General features: G+C 44.7%; 2 protein-coding genes and 2 long non-coding RNA genes across 5 annotated transcripts in view; 1 reads left to right on the forward strand and 3 right to left on the reverse strand.

Moving 5' to 3' along the window:
* Positions 1 to 4,801: 4,801 nt before the first annotated feature.
* LOC131137230 (uncharacterized) lies at positions 4,802 to 5,921 on the reverse strand. Its single transcript, XR_009131866.1, has 5 exons — positions 5,654 to 5,921; positions 5,397 to 5,457; positions 5,274 to 5,321; positions 5,166 to 5,213; positions 4,802 to 5,097 (listed from the first exon to the last, which is right to left on the reverse strand). It is a non-coding gene; the product is annotated as an uncharacterized LOC131137230 (long non-coding RNA).
* A 1,139-nt stretch (positions 5,922 to 7,060) lies between these two features.
* On the forward strand, positions 7,061 to 9,217 carry LOC131137228 (hyccin 2-like). Its single transcript, XM_058084924.1, has 2 exons — positions 7,061 to 7,287; positions 8,252 to 9,217. Exons 1-2 carry the CDS (start codon positions 7,185 to 7,187, stop codon positions 8,878 to 8,880), a joined length of 732 nt encoding a protein of 243 aa, XP_057940907.1. The 5' UTR covers positions 7,061 to 7,184; the 3' UTR covers positions 8,881 to 9,217.
* Positions 9,218 to 17,247: 8,030 nt separating this feature from the next.
* Positions 17,248 to 18,443, reverse strand: LOC131137229 (uncharacterized). Of its 2 annotated transcripts, none has more exons than XR_009131864.1 (5): positions 18,391 to 18,443; positions 18,134 to 18,184; positions 17,990 to 18,019; positions 17,687 to 17,740; positions 17,248 to 17,538 (listed from the first exon to the last, which is right to left on the reverse strand). It is a non-coding gene; the product is annotated as an uncharacterized LOC131137229 (long non-coding RNA). The 2 variants fall into 2 exon arrangements; XR_009131865.1 differs by having other exon boundaries at positions 18,294 to 18,421.
* Positions 18,444 to 23,154: 4,711 nt separating this feature from the next.
* LOC131136812 (N-lysine methyltransferase KMT5A-A-like) overlaps positions 23,155 to 23,877 on the reverse strand; it is a 2,889-nt gene continuing 2,166 nt past the window's right edge. Inside the window, exons 6-8 of the mRNA XM_058084074.1 lie at positions 23,855 to 23,877; positions 23,610 to 23,684; positions 23,155 to 23,215 (exon numbers count right to left, since the gene is read on the reverse strand). The exon at positions 23,855 to 23,877 is cut by the window's right edge and continues 21 nt beyond it. Of these exons, the coding sequence (XP_057940057.1) occupies positions 23,155 to 23,215; positions 23,610 to 23,684; positions 23,855 to 23,877 (159 nt within the window). The remainder of the gene's footprint in view (positions 23,216 to 23,609; positions 23,685 to 23,854) is intronic.

The raw sequence follows: 23,877 nt of genomic DNA on the forward strand, positions 1-23,877 counted from the left end.
CCGTCGACGCGGACAGGGCCGAAACCAAGCCGCGCCGCCGTCGCCCCGGCCCCTCGCCAAGCCCGGGGACTCGAGGCCCGTCGGGACGCGGACCCGCGCCGGACCGGGGGGGGTGGGAACGGGCCGAAGCCCGGACTTTAACCCCCCCGCCGAACGCGGGCGCGCCCGCCGTGCCGCCGCGCCTCCCGCCCTCGACGGACCGTCGGCGGGGCGCCGTCGGAACGCATACATACAGACAAGACAGACAAGACAGACAAGACAGACAAGACAGACAAGACAGACAAGACAGACAAGACAGACAAGACAGACAAGACAGACAAGACAGACAAGACAGACAAGACAGACAAGACAGACCCCGCCGTGCCCTCGCCGCCGTAAGAGCGCGGGGCGCCGCCGTCGCCCCGGCCCCTCGCCGAGCCCGGGGACGCGAGGCCCGTCGGGACGCGGACCCGCGCCGGACCGGGGGGGGGGGTGGGAAATGGCCGGAGCCCGGACTTTAACCCCCCCCGCCGAACGCGGGCGCGCCCGCCGTGCCACCGCGCCTCCCGCTCTCGACGAACCGTCGGCGGGGCGCCGTCGGAACGCATACAGACAAGACAGACAAGACAGACAAGACAGACAAGACAGACAAGACAGACAAGACAGACAAGACAGACAAGACAGACAAGACAGACAAGACAGACAAGACAGACAAGACAGACAAGACAGACAAGACAGACAAGACACACCCCGCCGTGCCCTCGCCGCCGTAAGAGCGCGGGGCGCCGCCGTCGCCCCGGCCCCTCGCCGAGCCCGGGGACGCGAGGCCCGTCGGGACGCGGACCCGCGCCGGACCGGGGGGGGGTGGGAAATGGCCGGAGCCCGGACTTTAACCCCCCCCGCCGAACGCGGGCGCGCCCGCCGTGCCGCCGCGCCTCCCGCTCTCGACGAACCGTCGGCGGGGCGCCGTCGGAACGCATACATACAGACAGACAAGACAGACAAGACAGACAAGACAGACAAGACAGACAAGACAGACAAGACAGACAAGACAGACAAGACAGACAAGACAGACAAGACAGACAAGACAGACAAGACACACCCCGCCGTGCCCTCGCCGCCGTAAGAGCGCGGGGCGCCGCCGTCGCCCCGGCCCCTCGCCAAGCCCGGGGACGCGAGGCCCGTCGGGACGCGGACCCGCGCCGGACCGGGGGGGGGTGGGAAATGGCCGGAGCCCGGACTTTAACCCCCCCCGCCGAACGCGGGCGCGCCCGCCGTGCCGCCGCGCCTCCCGCTCTCGACGAACCGTCGGCGGGGCGCCGTGGGAGCGCATACATACAGACAGACAAGACAGACAAGACAGACAAGACAGACAAGACAGACAAGACAGACAAGACAGACAAGACAGACAAGACAGACAAGACAGACAAGACAGACAAGACAGACAAGACAGACCCCGCCGTGCCCTCGCCGCCGTAAGAGCGCGGGGCGCCGCCGTCGCCCCGGCCCCTCGCCGAGCCCGGGGACGCGAGGCCCGTCGGGACGCGGACCCGCGCCGGACCGGGGGGGGGTGGGAAATGGCCGGAGCCCGGACTTTAACCCCCCCCGCCGAACGCGGGCGCGCCCGCCGTGCCACCGCGCCTCCCGCTCTCGACGAACCGTCGGCGGGACGCCGTCGGAACGCATACATACAGACAGACAAGACAGACAAGACAGACAAGACAGACAAGACAGACAAGACAGACAAGACAGACAAGACAGACAAGACAGACAAGACAGACAAGACAGACAAGACAGACAAGACAGACAAGACAGACAAGACAGACAAGACAGACCCCGCCGTGCCCTCGCCGCCGTAAGAGCGCGGGGCGCCGCCGTCGCCCCGGCCCCTCGCCGAGCCCGGGGACGCGAGGCCCGTCGGGACGCGGACCCGCGCCGGACCGGGGGGGGGGGGTGGGAAATGGCCGGAGCCCGGACTTTAACCCCCCCCCGCCGAACGCGGGCGCGCCCGCCGTGCCACCGCGCCTCCCGCTCTCGACGAACCGTCGGCGGGGCGCCGTCGGAACGCATACAGACAAGACAGACAAGACAGACAAGACAGACAAGACAGACAAGACAGACAAGACAGACAAGACAGACAAGACAGACAAGACAGACAAGACAGACAAGACAGACAAGACAGACAAGACAGACAAGACAGACAAGACAGACAAGACACACCCCGCCGTGCCCTCGCCGCCGTAAGAGCGCGGGGCGCCGCCGTCGCCCCGGCCCCTCGCCGAGCCCGGGGACGCGAGGCCCGTCGGGACGCGGACCCGCGCCGGACCGGGGGGGGGGTGGGAAATGGCCGGAGCCCGGACTTTAACCCCCCCCGCCGAACGCGGGCGCGCCCGCCGTGCCGCCGCGCCTCCCGCTCTCGACGAACCGTCGGCGGGGCGCCGTCGGAACGCATACATACAGACAGACAAGACAGACAAGACAGACAAGACAGACAAGACAGACAAGACAGACAAGACAGACAAGACAGACAAGACAGACAAGACAGACAAGACAGACAAGACAGACAAGACAGACAAGACAGACAAGACAGACCCCGCCGTGCCCTCGCCGCCGTAAGAGCGCGGGGCGCCGCCGTCGCCCCGGCCCCTCGCCAAGCCCGGGGACGCGAGGCCCGTCGGGACGCGGACCCGCGCCGGACCGGGGGGGGGGTGGGAAATGGCCGGAGCCCGGACTTTAACCCCCCCCGCCGAACGCGGGCGCGCCCGCCGTGCCGCCGCGCCTCCCGCTCTCGACGAACCGTCGGCGGGGCGCCGTGGGAACGCATACATACAGACAGACAAGACAGACAAGACAGACAAGACAGACAAGACAGACAAGACAGACAAGACAGACAAGACAGACAAGACAGACAAGACAGACAAGACAGACAAGACAGACAAGACAGACAAGACAGACAAGACAGACAAGACAGACAAGACAGACAAGACAGACACACACCCCGCCGTGCCCTCGCCGCCGTAAGAGCATGGGGCGCCGTCGACGCGGACAGGGCCGAAACCAAGCCGCGCCGCCGTCGCCCCGGCCCCTCGCCGAGCCCGGGGACGCGAGGCCCGTCGGGACGCGGACCCGCGCCGGACCGGGGGGGGGGTGGGAAATGGCCGGAGCCCGGACTTTAACCCCCCCCGCCGAACGCGGGCGCGCCCGCCGTGCCGCCGCGCCTCCCGCTCTCGACGAACCGTCGGCGGGGCGCCGTCGGAACGCATACATACAGACAGGACAGACAAGACAGACAAGACAGACAAGACAGACAAGACAGACAAGACAGACAAGACAGACAAGACAGACAAGACAGACAAGACAGACCCCGCCGTGCCCTCGCCGCCGTAAGAGCGCGGGGCGCCGCCGTCGCCCCGGCCCCTCGCCAAGCCCGGGGACGCGAGGCCCGTCGGGACGCGGACCCGCGCCGGACCGGGGGGGGGGTGGGAAATGGCCGGAGCCCGGACTTTAACCCCCCCCGCCGAACGCGGGCGCGCCCGCCGTGCCGCCGCGCCTCCCGCTCTCGACGAACCGTCGGCGGGGCGCCGTGGGAACGCATACATACAGACAGACAAGACAGACAAGACAGACAAGACAGACAAGACAGACAAGACAGACAAGACAGACAAGACAGACAAGACAGACAAGACAGACAAGACAGACAAGACAGACAAGACAGACACACACCCCGCCGTGCCCTCGCCGCCGTAAGAGCATGGGGCGCCGTCGACGCGGACAGGGCCGAAACCAAGCCGCGCCGCCGTCGCCCCGGCCCCTCGCCAAGCCCGGGGACGCGAGGCCCGTCGGGACGCGGACCCGCGCCGGACCGGGGGGGGTGGGAACGGGCCGAAGCCCGGACTTTAACCCCCTCGCCGAACGCGGGCGCGCCCGCCGTGCCGCCGCGCCTCCCGCCCTCGACGGACCGTCGGCGGGGCGCCGTCGGAACGCATACATACAGACAGGACAGACAAGACAGACAAGACAGACAAGACAGACAAGACAGACAAGACAGACAAGACAGACAAGACAGACAAGACAGACAAGACAGACAAGACAGACAAGACAGACAAGACAGACAAGACAGACAAGACAGACAAGACACACCCCGCCGTGCCCTCGCCGCCGTAAGAGCGCGGGGCGCCGCCGTCGCCCCGGCCCCTCGCCGAGCCCGGGGACGCGAGGCCCGTCGGGACGCGGACCCGCGCCGGACCGGGGGGGGGGGTGGGAAATGGCCGGAGCCCGGACTTTAACCCCCCCCGCCGAACGCGGGCGCGCCCGCCGTGCCGCCGCGCCTCCCGCTCTCGACGAACCGTCGGCGGGGCGCCGTCGGAACGCATACATACAGACAGACAAGACAGACAAGACAGACAAGACAGACAAGACAGACAAGACAGACAAGACAGACAAGACAGACAAGACAGACAAGACAGACAAGACAGACACACCCCGCCGTGCCCTCACCGCCGTAAGAGCGCGGGGCGCCGTCGACGCGGACGGGGCCGAAACCAAGCCGCGCCGCCGTCGCCCCGGCCCCCCGCCGAACGCGGGCGCGCCCGCCGTGCCGCCGCGCCTCCCGCCCTCGACGAACCGTTGGCAGGGCGCCGTCGGAACGCATACATACAGACAGACAGGACAGACAGGACATACATACCCCGATGTGCCCTCGCCGCCGTAAGAGCGCGGGGCGCCGTCGACGCGTCTCCTCGCACATACGCACGCACGCACATACGCACGCACATACGCACGCACGCAGACAGACACGCAGACAAACACGCAGACAGACACGCAGACAGACACGCAGACAGACACGCAGACAGACACGCAGACAGACACGCAGACAGACACGCAGACAGACACGCAGACAGACACGCAGACAGACACGCAGGCAGACACGCAGGCAGACACGCAGGCAGACACGCAGGCAGACACGCAGGCAGACACGCACGCAGACACGCACGCAGACACGCACGCAGACACGCACGCAGACAGACAGGCACGCAGACAGACAGACAGGCACGCACGCACGCAGACAGACACGCACGCAGACACGCACGCACGCAGACACACATACACACATACACACTGCCGTTCAAGAGGCCAAGTTAGTTAGCTGTGTGCAAACATACATACATACATACATACATACGTACAGCAGTTCAACAGGCCAAGTCGGTTAGCTGGTTCTGGTAGCATCCACACTGCAGTTCAACAGGACAGGTTAGTTAGCTGGGTGCAAACATTTATACATACATACATACAGCAGTTCAACAGGCCAAGTCGGTTAGCCGGTTCTGGTTGCATCCACACTGCAGTTCAACAGGACAGGTTAGTTAGCTGGGTGCAAACATTTATACATACATACATACAGCAGTTCAACAGACCAAGTCGGTTAGCCGGTTCTGGTTGCATCCAAACTGCAGTTCAACAGGCCAACTGTGGTACCTGTGTGGATACGTGCATACACAGATACATACATATATACTGCAGTTCAAGAGGCCAAGGTAGCTAGCTTGTTTTGGTTGAATTTTCAAAGAGTAATTTTCAAAGTTCTAAATACTGACCAGGAAGACGAGGGTGTACACTCGGGTTCTGTCGGTTTTTTGGACAGAATAACACACACATTACTTGTTTAACCTACCTTATTTGTGGATCGAAAGGACGACGGTCTTGTGGATCGAAAGGACGACGGTCTTGTGGATCCAAAGGACGCCGGTCACTCTTCCCGCAGCTTAAATGGCGCCAAAAGCGGGCACCTTTTAGTGACGTCATCCCACATCGCCAAGTTGTTTTTTTTTTACTCTGGAAGGACACGGTTTGGTCTCTCCACTTTTAATATTTACTTTTGGCATAAATGTAATGGTTTTAAATATTGTGGAGCAGAATGAGGAATGTATTTTTATGATACACTTTTGCCTTACAATGGTTGCCTGCGGTGGGCGGAGCCTCGCTTTTAAATGAAGTCCTATTACAGGCATTCTAAGACATGATGGGTGATACCAGTTACCGATACCACTCTTTTGTCATTTTGAAGATACCGATGCCAATACTTTGAGTGACTTGTTTCCCTCCCAAAAACACACGTTAAATATTGTCCATTGCCAACCTTAATATGTATTTTTGTAACATATTAGTCAAATTAGACAAATGACTGTACTTTAATACACAATGTAACATAAATATGGCTGCGACAAAACTCATCAATTATATTATTTTTCATTTCTTCAGTTCTGATAATAAAACTTAAACTCAAAACATCAATCACATATCAAGTATTTGTGTTTTTTTAAAAAAACAACACATATAGTTAGTTACCCTTAAAGATGTGGAAGTGCCTTTTCATTTATTAAGTTGTATTAATAGTTTAGTATATGTTAATACAACTTTTTACAACTCATAATTTAATAAGAAAGCCTTAAAAAAACACACACAGCAAAAATGCAGTAATTTTACAAGAATAAAGTTATTATTAGCTAATTAACTATTCAAAAAAAAGTTGTATTTTAATGGGAAAAGTTGCGAGTTTACCAGAATAACACTGTAATACATTGCACAATATGACGTTTTAGTTGCATAAAGTTGAAATATTTAGGAAAAAGTGTATTTTTTTAAGTTGTAACATCATGACAAACAAAACAACAAATAGAGATGGATTTATTTTTTTTAATCAAGTTGCAGAAAAAGGAAATAGCAGAAATGGAAGAACAAGATAAGATTTATCATTTTAGTACAGTGGCATAGAACTGAAATAGTGAAGAAGAAATATGATTTTTAAATCTTATGAGAAACAAAGAAAACAAAATCAAGATGTCATTTTTTGTTGTCCTACTCTTCACAGATGTGAAGCTATTGAACATACATACGAGGGTCGCGGGGGTGCTGGAGCCTATCCCAGCTGTCTTTGGGCGAGAGGCGGGGTACACCCTGGACTGGTGGCCAGCCAGTCACAGGGCACATATAGACAAACAACCATTCACACTCACATTCATACCTATGGACAATTTGGAGTCGCTAATTAACCTAGCATGTTTTTGGAATGTGGGAGGAAACCGGAGTACCCGGAGAAAACCCACACAGAGATCGCCGAGGGTGGAATTGAACCCTGGTCTCCTAGCTGTGAGGTCTGCGCGCTAACCACTACACCGCCGTGCCGCCCATCGTTGTTTTCATTCATGTTTTTTTTCTCCAGCGTTCATCTGTCACCACAACAGTTTTCTCATCTACGAGTCTCTGGAGCCGCCCACGCTGGCCAGCTGAATCGTCCTGGCATTGAATGTGAGTCATGACTTCTTCTCTTGGCTTTCTACCAAACCTTCCGATCTGATTGGTGTCCTTCTCAGGGCGGTGTGAGTGCCACACCTCTGATCTTCATCCTCCCCTCCGCATGCTACCTCAAGCTGTGCTCCGGTCGCTGGTATCACAGCGATAGGTTGATTGCCGCCATTTTTATCCTTTTGGGCGTGTTTGTTATGGTCACTGGCTTGACGCTGGCGGGTCTTAACCCCCAAGACTGTTCACACGGGGTGGAGATGTTCTACTGTGCAGACGCCAACGTATCTGCTACTCAAGCACCTGTATGACTGATTGACTTACTTACTGGATAATAATATCCTATTGTAGCATATTGCAATGCAGCGTATACTCTATGTAATGTTTACATGATTGCTTCATGAGGATAAATATTCATCGCCGGTAATCACAATATTTTTCATGATGGTGTCCTTCATGAAATATTTTCATTTTGCCCGATGGCGTTTGGAGCCGCTCCATAGACGGAAGGGTTTTGTGACAGAACCGGCGTTCAGCAACCAAGACGGGACAGTTCCAGGCCTCCCACTCTTGGGCTGTGCATGATAGGGGTGTTTAGCTAATATTGTGGCCATCATTTCTGTCGTTGGGGGATGGTGTGATGGCGGCATATGTTAAGACTGTCATCGGACAGTCACGTAGGACAGTCCCTTTTTGTTTTGTGCATGTCAATCAAAGCCCCTTCCTGCCCGGTCTTTGTGCATGATGATTGAAATGTCTTAAAATGTCTTAAGAGCTTTCAAGGAGTGCTCAACTTTATTGACATTTCTGCACAACGAGCTTATATAGCGTGGCTACAACAACATATCAAGTGGTGGCATGTCACATGATTCAGCCGGAGGTCATCCTAAATTGTTCCCCGCGGAGATAACGACGCCGTTGTGTTTTTTTGTGAAGTACTTAAGTACCTAAAGTACCTGTCTCAACTTAGATACCGATGGAATGAGCGGCGGCACGTTGAAGGATTCCTTCAACGTGAACGAACCGGATGAGGGCTTCTCCTCTGGGGCGTCCAACAGCAGCCAGCCCAGCGGCACCAGAGCGGGCTGCGGCGGGGGTGGCGGCCCGAGGGCCGGCAGCCTGAGCAGCAGCAGCGGCGGCAGCAACATCAAGAAAGCCATCACAGCTCGACTGTCCCGGGAGAAGGACCGAGACAGACCCGAGTCTCAGAACGTGTCAGCCGGGGCGACTCGGCAGAGGAAACCGTCCCCGCCGGCCAGCATCGAACTGGACGCCATTCAGCTGAGTCCCATCAAGAAGCACCTGAGTTTCCCCGCGGGACCCCCTCTGGTACGGACCGGCAGCACCTCCTCCAGCAAGTCTTTCGACTGCATGACCTTCAGTCTGAACGGGGGCAGAGAGGACCAAGAGGGCGGCGCAGGAGGCTCAGACCGGGAACGGGGGCGTCCTGCAGGCTCTCACCGCCACTCCACTATCAGCTTGCAGGAGGCCCACTTGCTCAGGCCGGAGGAGGCCCAAGACCTGCTGTCCCCGGGAGCCCCCCTCACCAAGCAGTCCCGATCCCCCAGCTTCAACATGCAGATCATATCGCAGGTTTAAGACCTGCACCGCCATTTTGGGTGTCCCCCAACTTCCCCCAGCATCTTTGTTCCGCTGTTGTGGAAAAGCAGTACAAAATGGCCACCGCAGGTCCAAATCCCGTTTCTGAAGCACCCATCACATCCCTCACTTGAGCATTCCAGGCTCCTTAAACACAGGAACGTCCTCACGGATGCTAGGCTAGGTCGTCGTGGTTCCATGACATTTCACCCGTGGTTTGATTCCCTGACTTGAATCAGTCGTCACCGCAACAATGCTCGCGCGGAAAAGCGTTCTTGCTCTTCATTTCCCTCCTTTATCTTCCCCCCCGGGCTCACGTGCAATCTCTCTCGCTTCATTATCCTCCTTAACTATGGAGGACCAAAACTGCCAAAATAATAAATCAATAAATAAATAAATAAAAGTGAAAATAAAAACAAAAATGAAAAAAAAATCAAAAAATTAAATACAAAAAAATAAATATAAATGGAAATAAAAACAAAAATAAAAAAATATATACATAAATATTTTTTTTTTTAGTTTTTATTGCCATTTATATTTATTTTTTATTTTGGCAGTTTTGGTCCTCCATACTTAACGGCTCTTTTTAAAATCAGGATAATATGCAGTATACAGTATGAGGAGATGAATTGTTTTTTTATGACAATCCAAAGAAAGAAGGTAGCAGGTTTTTTTTTGTTGGCTTAAAGACATCCAGAGATTTCCCGACTTTATTTTTAATGAATAATAATCAGATTTAAATCTGTTAAAAAATGCTGTAAAACCAAACTGGAGATCTGATGAACTGGACTTCATGGAAAAAAATCACTACTGAGAATTAAAATTAAACGTAAAATATACATATATGAATATATATATGAATATATCTACACAGACGCAATTGTGTATGTATGTGTGAAGCATTATGAGACAGGTTTATGCAGGCTGAAACGATGGAATGAGGCACTTTTTAAATGAGGCTGCATTGCGGCCTCTTCTTGCTGTGCTTTTGCTGCTCTCTAGTGGCGAGTGACTGTCACAACATAGCGGTGTATTTATTTTCTTCTTGTTGTTGTTGTTGACCTGGATAAACAGCCCACTGGATTCGAACATAATAGTACTTGAATTCATGCATTTCCTCAAATAGCGGCTAATTCGATCCAATTAGTAGAAAAATATTATTTAATGTTCGATTTCCCCACAGGTATATAGAATTCATATATATTCTATATTTGACCCTGAGGTTACTTTCATGGCATTTTTCTTGATGCTATTAATTTTAATGAAGAAATTCTAGTGCGATTAATTTTTTTTTTCGATTAATTGATTAATCCGTTTTTTTTACACTTTATTTCCACCTTTTTATTCAGAAATTGAAAATTAGAACTGCAGAAAACTATGATCAATTTCATTGTCGATTAATCTGAAGCTCAAGTTAATCGGTCACGATAAGTAACAGATGGCCTACCCGAATTAATATGAAGCAAACAGATGCAGTTAATGGATGGGTGTGCTTTCAAGTCAAAGTGACTACAGCCACCTTTTGAAATTAATCAGCGATTACGAATTAATTATTAATCTGTGATTAATTTGGGGACGGCATCTATTAGACCGGAGGCCGCTATTTGAGGAAATCCCATATATTGTGGAGAAAGACGACCAAAAGTGGTTTTATGCTGTAGCTTAGTGACAACTTAAGTTCGATGTCTGGTATCTTTGTCTCATCCATGTTCTCCCGTTTTAGCAGTAAAAGACAACAAAGCCCACGTGATGTCGCAGCAAAGGAAGCAGAAATGCATTATTAATCATGTGATCCTGTGTCTTAAGAAGGTGAGCCCGGAAGAACACATGTGAGGTCAGAGGTCACAGTGTTGGTGTTTATGTTGGGTGTCTGTCTGGTATAACAGAATAAAGACACATTGTGGTCCATAGTGTTCTCCTGGCAGTCTGGAGCCAGGGTTTATTAATCAATATTTATCACTGTTCTTTCACCTGCATTCAATAGTATCACACAGTATCAATATAGTCAACTTTCAAGGCACTTTTTGTCCGTTCACAATCCTGCATCGTTATACTCGGTCATTTCTTGTACATTTGGCAAAACACAAGGCCTCATGAAGTTTTGTTTCACAGTAGTAAACCCTTTACACTTGTCACAACGTTTTGCACATTTTTGCTTTTTTATTTGTCAAGTTTGCAGTTTTTGATTTTTGACACCATAGCAAACAAGAGCTGTCGTTTTGTTTTACCATTTTTCCTGGGGGGGGGGGTGGGGACTTTGGTGATTTAGTGTTTTTTTAGATTTGTCACACAAGTGTTTTTAAAGTTAGTGCTTTGATTATGACACACACACACACACACAAGACCTCTTGTTTTTTTTAAAACGTGCAAAAAGAAATCATCACACTTGTCACAACATTTTGCACATCTTTTTGCCAAGTTTGCAGTTTTTGACACCATGGCAAACACTGTTAGCGCTGTTATTCAGTTTTTTGTGTGTCCTTTGTTTCACCATTTTTCCTGCGGGGGAAAAAAACTTTGGTGATTGAGTTAGTGCCCCCACGCTCCGCCACGCTCCGCCACGCTCCGCCACGCTCCCCTACGCTCCCCCACGCTCCCCCACGCTCCCCCACGCTCTCGCACGCTCCCGCACGCTCTCGCACGCTCCCGCACGCTCTCGCACGCTCCCCCACGCTCCCCCACGCTCCCCCACGCTCCCCCACGCTCCCCCACGCTCTCGCACGCTCTCCCACGCTCCTCCACGCTCTCCCACGCTCCTCCACGCTCTCCCACGCTCCTCCACGCTCCACCACGCTCCTCCACGCTCCTCCACGCTCCCCCACGCTCCCCCACGCTCCCCCACGCTCCCCCACGCTCCTCCACGCTCTCTTACGCTCCCCCACGCTCTCTTACGCTCCCCCACGCTCTCGCACGCTCTCGCACGCTCCCCCACGCTCTCGCACGCTCTCGCACGCTCTCGCACGCTCCCCTACGCTCTCGCACGCTCCCGCACGCTCTCGCACGCTCCCAAACGCTCCCCCACGCTTCGGCACGCTCTCGCACGCTCCTCCACGCTCCCCCACGCTCTCGCACGCTCCCCCACGCTCTCGCACGCTCCCCCACGCTCTCGCACGCTCCCCAACGCTCTCATACGCTCCTCCACGCTCTCGCACGGTCCCCCATGCTCCCTTACGCTCTCGCACGCTCCCCCACGTTCCTCTACGCTCTCGCACGCTCCCCCACGCTCTCACACACACACAATGCAATACACAATAAATTTAGAAAGATTTATAAAAATGTCTTTATATTATAAATCATTGAGTATTTTCAGACAGACTTTTCAAAAATGTTATGTTTTTGTCGTGGTCTGCTTATCATTAAAATGATGATACGTGTCAAGTTCCTTCCAGCCTTGCGCATACCCTGAACTTGAAAAAGGGGTCGGAGTAGCCACACTGAGGAAAGACTGGATCCACTCGATGCTTTCGGTGTTTTTGGGTTTTATTTAGTGAGGCACTAAAGCACAGTACAGCACAGCACAGGTGAAAACCTTCAAATAAAAAAAAAAAAGGGGAGAGTGTATAAGTAGTATATACAATATACATACTATTTATAAATATATATATAATATACGTACACAATAATATACATATATAAGTATTCATATAAGGTATATAAATCATGTTTCAGTACATTAACCATTATACATTTTGACAACGGTTGGAAATAATTTTATCCCCTTTACCTGCATTTATTAACTTATTCTCTACTTAATTTCTTTCTTTATTATTTCGTTATTTTATCTGATCTGCTTAATAAACCATTTGTATTGCACTGCAAAGAAATGAGCATAGCGCGTTCCTTCAATGCCCAAAGCTCGCTGATCAGCTCGATTGGTGCCAATTAAATGAACCACCGCGAGCCGCCGTGTGCACCTAAGCAACGCAGGCGATCGACGGTGTTCCAGATCCCACTTTCTGACCAATTGCCCCGTGTTAATACTTTTAATTCAACAAAAACTAAAAGTGAGGCGCGCGTCACCCGCGGCCGTCTCATCCAAAAAAAGAGCCGTGCCTTACGTGGCACGGACGCGTTAAATCACAGCGCTAATATTAAAAGGGAATTTCTTACCGGCTGCCTCTTCAGTGTTGTATAGCTCCAGTTTGCGCAAGGTTTGGGGGGCAGTTCTGACTACCTTTTCGATCCCGTTTGCAGCCTTACCTGCTAAGAAAGGAAGTGCCCTAATGCAGACGCCCAGGTGCGCTTAAAACTGATTCCCACTTCCGGTTTAGATTTGTCCCACCTGATCTCCCGTGTTTAATTTAGAAAATAACATGATAATCCCAACGAAAAGTTATTACTTCCTTAATGAGGGCTATGAAAAGTATTTTTTTATTTTTATTGATTTTTTTCTCATGTTTGCCTTATCTAAATTATTTTAGACAACGGTTTGACTTGACAATACGTCTCATCTCTTCATAAATTAGAATATTTATATTTAAATGCCCAATAAGACCATTATTCCTTGATTAATTTGAAAGTTGGGTTTTTTGTATATTCTTTATTTTTTAATTTAACCAAATATGCAAGAAAAATATTGATACACCTCTTGAGTCCAACGAAATCAAATTATTCTTCTTCGCACAGCAATTCTGACACTAATAGCCTAACACAAGTCATAATTCTTTAAATTTCTACCTTTTGTAAGAGAGCTCTTTAAAAAAAAAATTGTTTAATCTTACATATAAACACTAAATTAAAACTATGATAGAACAAATGTATGTATAAAGTATTAAAAATCTACCATTTTATCAAAAGAGCTATTCTAACCAACTAGAAGATGAGAACACTCAATAATGAAATTTTTATGATAATTCAATCATTTTTGTAAAATCTGAATTTGCAAAAGTTAGAATTGATGCATCAATTTGAATATACCTTTAATAATTCTAAATATTTTCAATGTTCAAACTAAATGACATGAATTAAAAATTCTCTTAATGAATTATTGTTCTTATCGTTAAATTTGAACCCTTTCACGCATGACGGTCACTGCAGTGGACAGCTATTAAAACGTCATTTTCAATTATGAAAATAGGTTTTGATGGCATTGTTGCTTATAAGCCTCTAGAGTGGACGCCTGAGAATCCACCCAACACTGCTTTGTGTGGTCAACCATTGTAACTGCAGAATAATTGTGTCAACATTGAAGATGGCTGCCAGAAATTAAAACATGCCAAGCACCTGTGGGATTTCTGCTCAATCCTTCTAGAGTAGGAGACTCCTGCAGGTAAAAAAAATATTTCTAGTTTTGTCAATTGAATCACTGCTGTTTGTCTCGTTTTGTCAAAATCCACAAACGCATGCTGTCCACCTATGTGGACATGTTCATAACTTCTTGAAAATTTGGTGTATAAAAACAGAACCAAATCAGTTCTTATTTTTATGTCTAAAGACACATAAAAACACTTAGTAACATTTTTTTTAACTCAGTTTATCATGGGTCATGCATGAAAGGGTTAAATCTAAGAAAAAGCTCACAGCATCTTCAAATTTTGAAACATAATTAAATTTATTTGAAAATTTTTAATGATGATATTTAAAATGTTTCACCTAATTTTTAATTAATACAGAATAATTTTGCAGCCTGTGATGAGTAGTTCTGTTGACTCCCTTTACTTTTGGAAATTGAAAAAAATATGAAACAGAACAATTAGTGGTTTTTCAGAAATATGGGTATAAACACTATTTGTTATACTTAAATTAGTGATGATTTGAATTTGAAGTGTAAAAAAACCTCTTTCAAAGGAATTAAAAATATCATTTTTTCACAAGATTTATTATATATTAATTTACTATAGTATATCCCGATTTCTGTTATCAATAGTAAATAATTCGACTAAAGTTGAAATTCAGTCTGAGAAATAAAAAAGATCACTAGTGATCAAATGAGTTTTCTATGTAACTAGTGCACGGAATATTTATTGAAACAAGAATCTTAACCTATTTCACTAACAGATCAAATTTAATCGAAAAAAGAGATAAACAGAAAAGAGAGAAACAAAAATAACTTATTCAATCTCTTCAACAAGAAACTATTAATTGACCTCACATCATATTGATAAAAGTATTAAAATTCAATAAATTCTGTAACACTAATCTTAAAGCTTTAAAATTAAACTTAAGATCGAAAACGAGTATTATAAATTCAGAAGACTCGAAAAATGAAATGATGAAAGTATGATATGAGTATTACATTAATATTATATGAAATGCTTGATCTGTCATTCACACAAAATAAACAACATTTCAAGACTAGAATATTTACAAGGCCATAATCTATCTCTACTATGAAAAATTAAACTTACATTTTTTTTAAATTCTTTTTGAACTTTGAAAATTTCTAAGCATTATTATAATTGCTTTAAAGACCAATTAAAGAGAGGTTTTTATATTTAATGATTTCAAAAATTCGATGAAAAAAATTAAAATAACACATTCTATACTTTTATATATTATTAAATTTCAGTATTTATCTGATGTTTAAAAACCTGAAAATAAAATAAAACTTCTTTTACGATATTTTTATTAATGGAATACCATTGAATTTTTTTAAAAAATAGTTTCATCCAAATTGGGAGTTAACCATATAATGTAAACAAAGTATCAAAGATAGGAAAAGTAAAAAACCTAAAACCTTGATTTAGAAATATTTCAAGAATTTTCTTAGAAATGAATAAAACCATTTTTTAATAAATGATTTTGGAAAAATATATATCATCAGACTACATATCTTTCTTATGTATATTAAATCAATTAATTACCTCAATGACTTTGTTCGAAAAGGTATTGACAAAATTGAAAATCAAATAAATTAAAAAATTATATAAGATCATTATAATTACCAAAATGTCAAATACTCAATGATTAGTATATTAGTATAATGAAAGATAAATTTTATTACCTTTTCTTATTAACAAAATTAAAAAATAAAATTTCATACATATTTTATATAAAATTTTTATAAACAAATTTTAATAATTTATTTCTTTAAGATTGCTTTCATAAAAGTAGCAAATAATAAAAAAATAAAGCATTTTAAAATTACCATCTGTGTTTCAACATATCAATATTTGCGATGTTTTCATCTTGATTTGGTTTTTAAAATGATGAATGATGAAAAGATGAATTCAAAAACATATTGGTTGAATTTTTATCAAAAATCAAGAATAACTTGAAACATAAAAATGTTTCAATTAAGATTGAAATTTTAATACGATAAAATTGATTATTTGCCTGAAATTGCAAGTTAAAAATAATTTGAAGTCATTGAAATTTATTGATCGATTGTTATGAAACCACTATATTTAAAATCAACATTTCGAATTGTTTCATGTTATATTTACTTGATCGTCTTTCTTTTTTTCTACAATCAGTAGATAGACCAAATATGTTAGTCGCAGTTGGCAAAGATTAGAAATCAGTATCTTTAGAATCTTTGTATAAAGCTACATTTTTAAAATTGAAGAGAAGGAGACATGGTGATTCACTTTACAAATTTTCTACCGGACAAGGAAATTCTTTATATGCAGATAATAAAGGAATAATAAAAAATGGAAATTCTTCATTATTGAAAAAAATCTTCCTTCGAAGTCAAGAAAGATCTCAATTTTAGTAAAAATGGCATTGTAAGGATCATAATGACCAACAGGTGTTTAACTGTAAATGATAAAAACGAGTTGTATTTAGAGAAATGCAGTCTTGACTCTAGTAATCAGCAGTTCAGGTTCATATTCAGTCAGTCTCCCCCTTCTTTTCTTGGAATTCACAAAAAAAGAAATCTTGCTGTTAAACTTCCAGAAATAGATGGTGGTCTTGCAACGGTTGTTGATTTCATGGATGCCACTCCTCTTTTCTTACCTCAAGACAGAACATTTGTCCCCATTTTGTTTTCTCAACAAACAGCTATGAGTCTCTCCTACGACAGTGGCAAAAAAATAATTTCATCAAATTTTGATCGAACAGTCGTAAAGAACAATTAATTAAAGTGCAGAAGCAGCAGATGTGACTTGGAGGGTCACAGGTGACTTGCTGGAACATGGATTCACACAAACACAAAAATGAAAGTAATGTGCATTAATAGGTCACAACCAGTATATGAGGACAAATAGATGAACACAATACCATTGTGAAATTTAAAGACATACCTGATCTGTGGCATGTGTGTAAGACATCCTCAGTATACAACAGTCATTATCCACCTCGGGTAAAACCTATTAATACATATCTGATAGACAAAGACATTACACCAGGTATAACCAGTTGTTAAAGTTGTTAAAGAACCAACTTTATTTTTTGTGGCTTTGTCGCCATTTAACAGAGCTCAGCTCTTATCTTTTAACACATAAAAACAAAACATCATCTCTCTCTGTACTTATTGGTTCTTCCTCTTCAGTGTTATGCCACGATTTCTAACAAAATCTCTTATATTTTGAAGAGTGCGGTCGGCAAGAACATGATGCTCAGCGGTCTTGCACTGCTGGCACTGAATCATAGTGACGAGTTTACCATTGTTGATGTGATCTTTAAAATGTCTCATCACAGCTGCAACCTCAGCTGGAGACCATGGATGCTTTATTTTCCTCCTGGGATCGTCCACTCCAGCATTTTTGGTAATCGCTATAAAAAAGAAAGTACGTTGTAAACAAGAAACTAAACCCTTGATGAACAATTATTTCCTTTACATTTCTCATGCACCCTCTACATCATGTTCCTTTTCACATTTGAATACAGGTTATTCAATTGTGTCTGTACAGGTGTGATTTACCACTTTGTTCATGACGTTTTTTTTTCCTGCTGGACTTTTTCTTCCCATTATCCTCTAAAAAAACCCAGCAAATAAAACAGTATTAGTGTTTATAGAGTTAAAATTGTGTTGTTATGTAGCTTAATTATAGGTAATAAAGCCAAAACTCCAATAAAAAATAAATAAAGGTCAAATTATGTGCAATGACAATTATTCAATCAAATATAATAGAATAAAAAAAAACAGCACACTGATTTTAGTTTTAAAACGTGGGGATGCTACTAATGCTTCCTAATTGCTTTTAAAAATTATATTTTTAAAGACCTTTAGATGTCCCTTCAAGAGCAGTGTCACCTATGAATGGAATATCAAACAAATGATTAGAATAGACCATAACAGCAGCACCAGCTGACCTGCAAGTAGTGGATCAGAAATGTGCATGCTTGGTGGACTGACACAGGATCATACCATCTGAGGCAGCTGAAGGGTTGTCAACAGGTTGTACAGTTCTCTCCTGTCCTGTAAAATATACATCACAGTTCACTTTAAGTCACCTTTTTACATAATATTTTAACCTGGCAACACAGCACATCTCTTGATGGTTAATCAATTATATCTCTGATCATACCACTAGAAGTCTTTACAAGGGCAGAGTCATCTCTGAAGTCTGTGGAATATGAAACATCGATTTACGATAACCCTCCACACTTTTTGATTGTACTTACAATGTACGAAACAATGCTTGGTGGACTGACACAGGATCATAGATCAAGGGTTGTTGACAGGTAGCACAGCTCTCTCCTGTCCTGTAAAATATACATCACAGTTTAAAATGGGTAATGTACTTCATGCAGGCAAGGTGCACAGATAATATTAAAAAACTATCAGTAGCACATGTCAATATTTGATATGCAAATCGGACAATGCCACTATAATAAGTGCAGATCCTCATTGTTTAATTAAAAAAGTCTTTATTTAGTAGAAGTGCCACTGACAAAAATGTATTAACTGGTTAGCCATTGACTGCGTGTATGTATTAGGTTTTCACATCTTCCATGGACAAAGTACAATCAAGAAGTTCAATGAAACAGGAAACAACTGAGTAAAGAGCAAACGGGAGGCACAGTCTTTGCGCTTCAGATGGTTTAATGCTGGCTACACTTTCATATTGCCCAAACACTATGAAACTATGGAAGATGTTAACATTCATCATGTTTCATTCGTTTTCAGTGTGACTACTCGGCATCAATTTCCAAATAAACCTTTGTGTATATACTCTGCTTCACGAGAGAGCATCATAGAACGCTCTACATGTGGATTTATATAATTTCACATATATTCCATCTTTTCATTCATCTAGCTGAACGTTTGAAGATTCTTGGTCATTTAGATAATAGGAAGTGCTATAGTAGGCAATTTGACTACTGGACATGGGTTGTCTACATTTAGCTACACCTACCCATGTCTGTTTGTGGATCTGAGGGCTGATCCTCTCCGTCAGCTTCACTTTCTTCACTTGCTTCAGAAGCAGTGAAGTCAAGGTTATCTGACAAAGAAAAAAGATCAATTACTTTTTAACATTAACTTATTTTTATAATAAAGTCACTAAATTGTAGTCTGTAGACAAGTCATGTTTTGCTAAATATCATCAAGGAATAATTGCCTGTAAAATGTATGAAATGTTAATCTGGTTTAAACAATACCTTCTATCTCAATCTCTTCAAGAGTTTTGCCCTGAAGGTTTGTGATGGACCCCTTCTCCATGGCAAGCAGTAGCTTGGATATTTTGGCCAGCTGTGTTGTCGCCTCTGGAAGCCTGTAGTATTCTCTGTGGACACGAATATCATGGCCGAGGAAGTCCGCAACCTGGTCCAGTTCATGGTTTTTGAGGTTCAGGACCTGGGACAACGTTGCAACATGTTTGCGTAACTGGGTTGACCTCAGGAGTTCTGGGTTCTGAGCACCACACTCATTTGCATACGTCCTTAAACAATCCTGTCCTCTGTATGAAGTTAAACAGTGGGGCCTTCCAAACAAAAAAATGTTCTCCTCTGGAACTCCACATTCCTTCCTTTTTTTCCAAGAGGAGTGTCAATGAATCAACCACGTCCGGTGATAGCAACACAGCAACTTTTCGTCCTCTTTTACCCCTAATTTCCACCCGGCTGAAATGTTCAGAGTTTTTGTTCAAACTTTGTGAGGCCAAGAGCAACATCCTTATGGAGGGGTGTTGTGTCTCTTCCGATGAAGCTGTGTAATTGCATTTTTGCAACTTCACCTCCACGTCTTCGGTTGAATAATATGATCTTTGCCAAAGTTGCTCTGCAAAGTTCACCATACACTTGTGGTGAAGGCATCTTTCCCAGGTTCTCAGATGCCAAATCTGCTGTCTTTTCAAGATGCTGATGAGGACGTTGCACATCTTCAGTAAAAGGCAGGGTGGATGGCTTATTAAAGTGCGCCTCATTCAAGGTGGTCAAAGCAGTATGAGAGACAAGTTCAGACCACTTTGAGGTGTAAAGCTTTTTGAAAGTCTGGGTTGACTTTTTCAGCTCATTGTCTCCTGTCATTAAAGCTCTGCAATGGATGATGTCACTAATCTTTTGCAATGAATGACCCAACTTAAGTGCGAGGCTTGGCGTTTTGTAGCAATGCTTTTCTTCATCAAACCCAGACACCTTCTTGACTGCTTGGATAACTGAATGGAAATTTACAGGTCTTACGGCATCCTCAAGATTATATATGGAAAATTCTTTACACAGTATTAGTAGAAGTCTTCCAACTTCACGAAGCTTCTGCCGAATATATTCATATTTGGTGGGATCTTGACCATGTTTGTTGAAAAATGACTGCGCCAGCTGAAGAATGCAGAAGTCACTTCGCACAGCAGCAGAAATGTCATCATCTTTCATGACAGTTCACAGCTTCCACACACCTTGGGATATCTGTTGAGGTAGGCCTGACTCTGACATTGTGGCCAAGGACAAGACTCTAGTTCTTCCTTGCCCTTTGGTTTCTCCTGGTTTTGAGAGACATTTTTGAAGATGTTGCCACAGATGCCTCCGAAGATACAAAGCATGGCAATACGTACAATGCACATACTGTTTAACGTCTTGCACTTTCTTGGGTTTTCGTTTCATTTTCAGCACTCCAGTCCCACTTGTTAAAACATCTGTATTATGTTTATGATTTCCTTTGTTCCGTAGTATGTTCAGCTGTCTTTGTCGTTCTTTGGAGTGTTTTGGGAATGCTAAAACTTGAGCAACATCCACATTTGTCTTCTCATGGGTTTTCAGGTGACGAGTAATTTTTGACTGTAGTTTGCCACAAATGTAGCAATAATTTATCTTGCTTGCAGAAGAGGATATGCCTGAAGACTGTACATAGTGGTCTTCTCCAGTTTCTTCAGTGGTCTGAAATGTATCTTCAACACTGCCTTTCTGAACTTCAGGCTGAACCCCTCCTGAGGCTTGCTTGGAGTCATCACAAGTTTTCTCAAGCTGCAATGTAGTGTCTGCTTCTCTAACATCAGGTAATGTCACTTCATCTAAGAGGTGTTCTTGGGAAGGTGTGTTTTCCAGATTTTCAGAGGGAAGCTCAGTGCAGACCACTTCAATATCAGGCACTTCTTGAAAAGATTTTGAAGGCCCTAATGAAATATCTCCGGAATTCTCTGAGTCACTGGAAGAGTCAGGTACATATTCCTCATCTGATATCTCTTCACTTGAACTTGCTCCTTCAGTAACCTGATAGTGGGGGGGAAAGATCACTGCACTGACCTTTTAAGAATTAATCAATACAATTTCTTAAATACACTTACAAATGGCCGGAATTCAGAGTCAGTCTTCATCCTCTTGACATAGCAGGATTTGTGCCAGAAGCAGGAGCAAACTAAACAGGTAATACAGACAGATGTACGTCAGTGCATATACTGTGGATTTTACAATGCACTTTTTGCCCTCTGCACTGATTGTCTTTCTAAATCATGTTGTTCATACAAATTATCCTTTTTTCTACAGTCTAGCAGTTGTAGAACTGCAGTCTATTCAGTCAGTTGCAGTAATTGTGGTTTAGTAATAGATACATAGTGTATCTATACATGCACTTGCATTTTCACATGCATTTTCCTCATGAAGACGTAATACCAACCTTTACATCTCACACCAATCCATTTCAAGGCAGAAAAGGATCCAGTACACAGGGCACATTTTTCCAAGCTCGGTACTACTGTGGAGACCAAGTCATGCTTACAGCCCTGTTGAACCCAACAACAAAAACAGTGACTTTAAAATTGCATCACAAATTTTAAAAGATTCAAATAAGTACAACAATAAGTATTACCACCTGATTGAAGATAAAAATTAATGAAATGTATTCCGTTAGCTCCAATGAATTAAAATGTAAATACAGTTGCATTAATTCTGTGTGTATAGGGCCCAAATATAGTCTTCATAATGTCTATACCTGACTAGGACACATACCGAGGACTGCGTGTGTGTAACATTTAATGTTAGAACCCATCTCAATAATATTCTTGTGTGTATAGGGTCCAAATATAGTCTTCATAATGTCTATACCTGATAAGGAGGGACACAAGGAGGACTGTGTGTGTGTAACATTTAATGTTAGAAACCCATCTCAATAATATTCCTGTGTATAGGGTCCAAACATAGTCTTCATAATGTCTATACCTGACTAGGAGGGACACAAGGAGGACTGTGTGTGTGTAACATTTAATGTTAGAAACCCATCTCAATAATATTCCTGTGTATAGGGCCCAAATATAGTCTTCATAATGTCTATACCTGACTAGGACACATACTGAGGACTGCGTGTGTGTAACATTTAATGTTAGAAACCCATCTCAATAATATTCCTGTGTATAGGGCCCAAATATAGTCTTCATAATGTCTATACCTGACTAGGAGGGACACAAGGAGGACTGTGTGTGTGTGTAACATTTAATGTTAGAAACCCATCTCAATAATATTCCTGTGTATAGGGTCCAAATATAGTCTTCATAATGTCTATACCTGATAAGGAGGGACACAAGGAGGACTGTGTGTGTGTAACATTTAATGTTAGAAACCCATCTCAATAATATTCCTGTGTATAGGGCCCAAATATAGTCTTCATAATGTCTATACCTGATAAGGAGGGACACAAGGAGGACTGTGTGTGTGTAACATTTAATGTTAGAAACCCATCTCAATAATATTCCTGTGTATAGGGCCCAGATATAGTCTTCATAATGTCTATACCTGACAAGGAGGGACAGAAGGAGGACTGCGTGTGTGTAACATTTAATGTTAGAAACCCATCTCAATTATATAAAAGTGTATAGGGCCCAAACATAGTCCTCTTTATGTCTATAGCTGACTCGGTCTGTTCAATATTGACATTATCCAGCCAACAGTATTTTGTCCCTGCATAACATCAGACCTAGATTAGCATTCAGAATATAGAGTAAATCACCTGTCTATCATCGGTCAAGCAGTCAGATGTCTTGTTTGCATCAGCAGGTTGTGGATCTGTCTCAGTTTGGTTGTCCTGAAGAATAAGGGATAAAAATCACATTAAATAACCAGGTATGAACAAGAGCACCAGTTGTATGTAGTGAGTTACCATAAGAGGGATAATGTTCAAAAAAGTTGTTGTACACTCATTCATGTAAGCAGTTTAGTTTGATGTTTCAGATTCAGGAAACTTTATTTATCCCCAAAGGGGCAATTCATTTGTAGCTCACCAGCCATACATCAATCCACAATCACAACAGATTGACAACAACAATAGCAATAATTAAATTAAACAAGTCGGGAATATCAGCCATTGTCGTTAAATAATTCAGACACACACAAATATTTGTCACACGTACAAGTATGACCTTTACATCCAGCTAATCTGAGAGAAAAACTATACCTAAAATCAGTGGAAATGAATTTACCTGTTCGTTGGTTTCACTCGGGGAAACACACATCTTGGCCTCTTCTGCATGGTAACCATCTGTGGCAGCTGATACCTTGTGACAGAAAAACAAAAGGCTTACATCATTTTAGTACAACAGACAGTAACTGCTAATATCAGAGTTCAAAACACAATTCTGTATCATATTGATGACTGTAATATGGTGCAGTGGTAACTGTTAGTGTGAACATAGATGATGTGATGTAGACAAATTTAACACTTAACATGGTCACAGAAGCATGTTGTGG

The sequence above is a fragment of the Doryrhamphus excisus genome, chromosome 10 (assembly GCF_030265055.1).
Source record: "Doryrhamphus excisus isolate RoL2022-K1 chromosome 10, RoL_Dexc_1.0, whole genome shotgun sequence".
NCBI classification, from domain to species: domain Eukaryota; kingdom Metazoa; phylum Chordata; class Actinopteri; order Syngnathiformes; family Syngnathidae; genus Doryrhamphus; species Doryrhamphus excisus.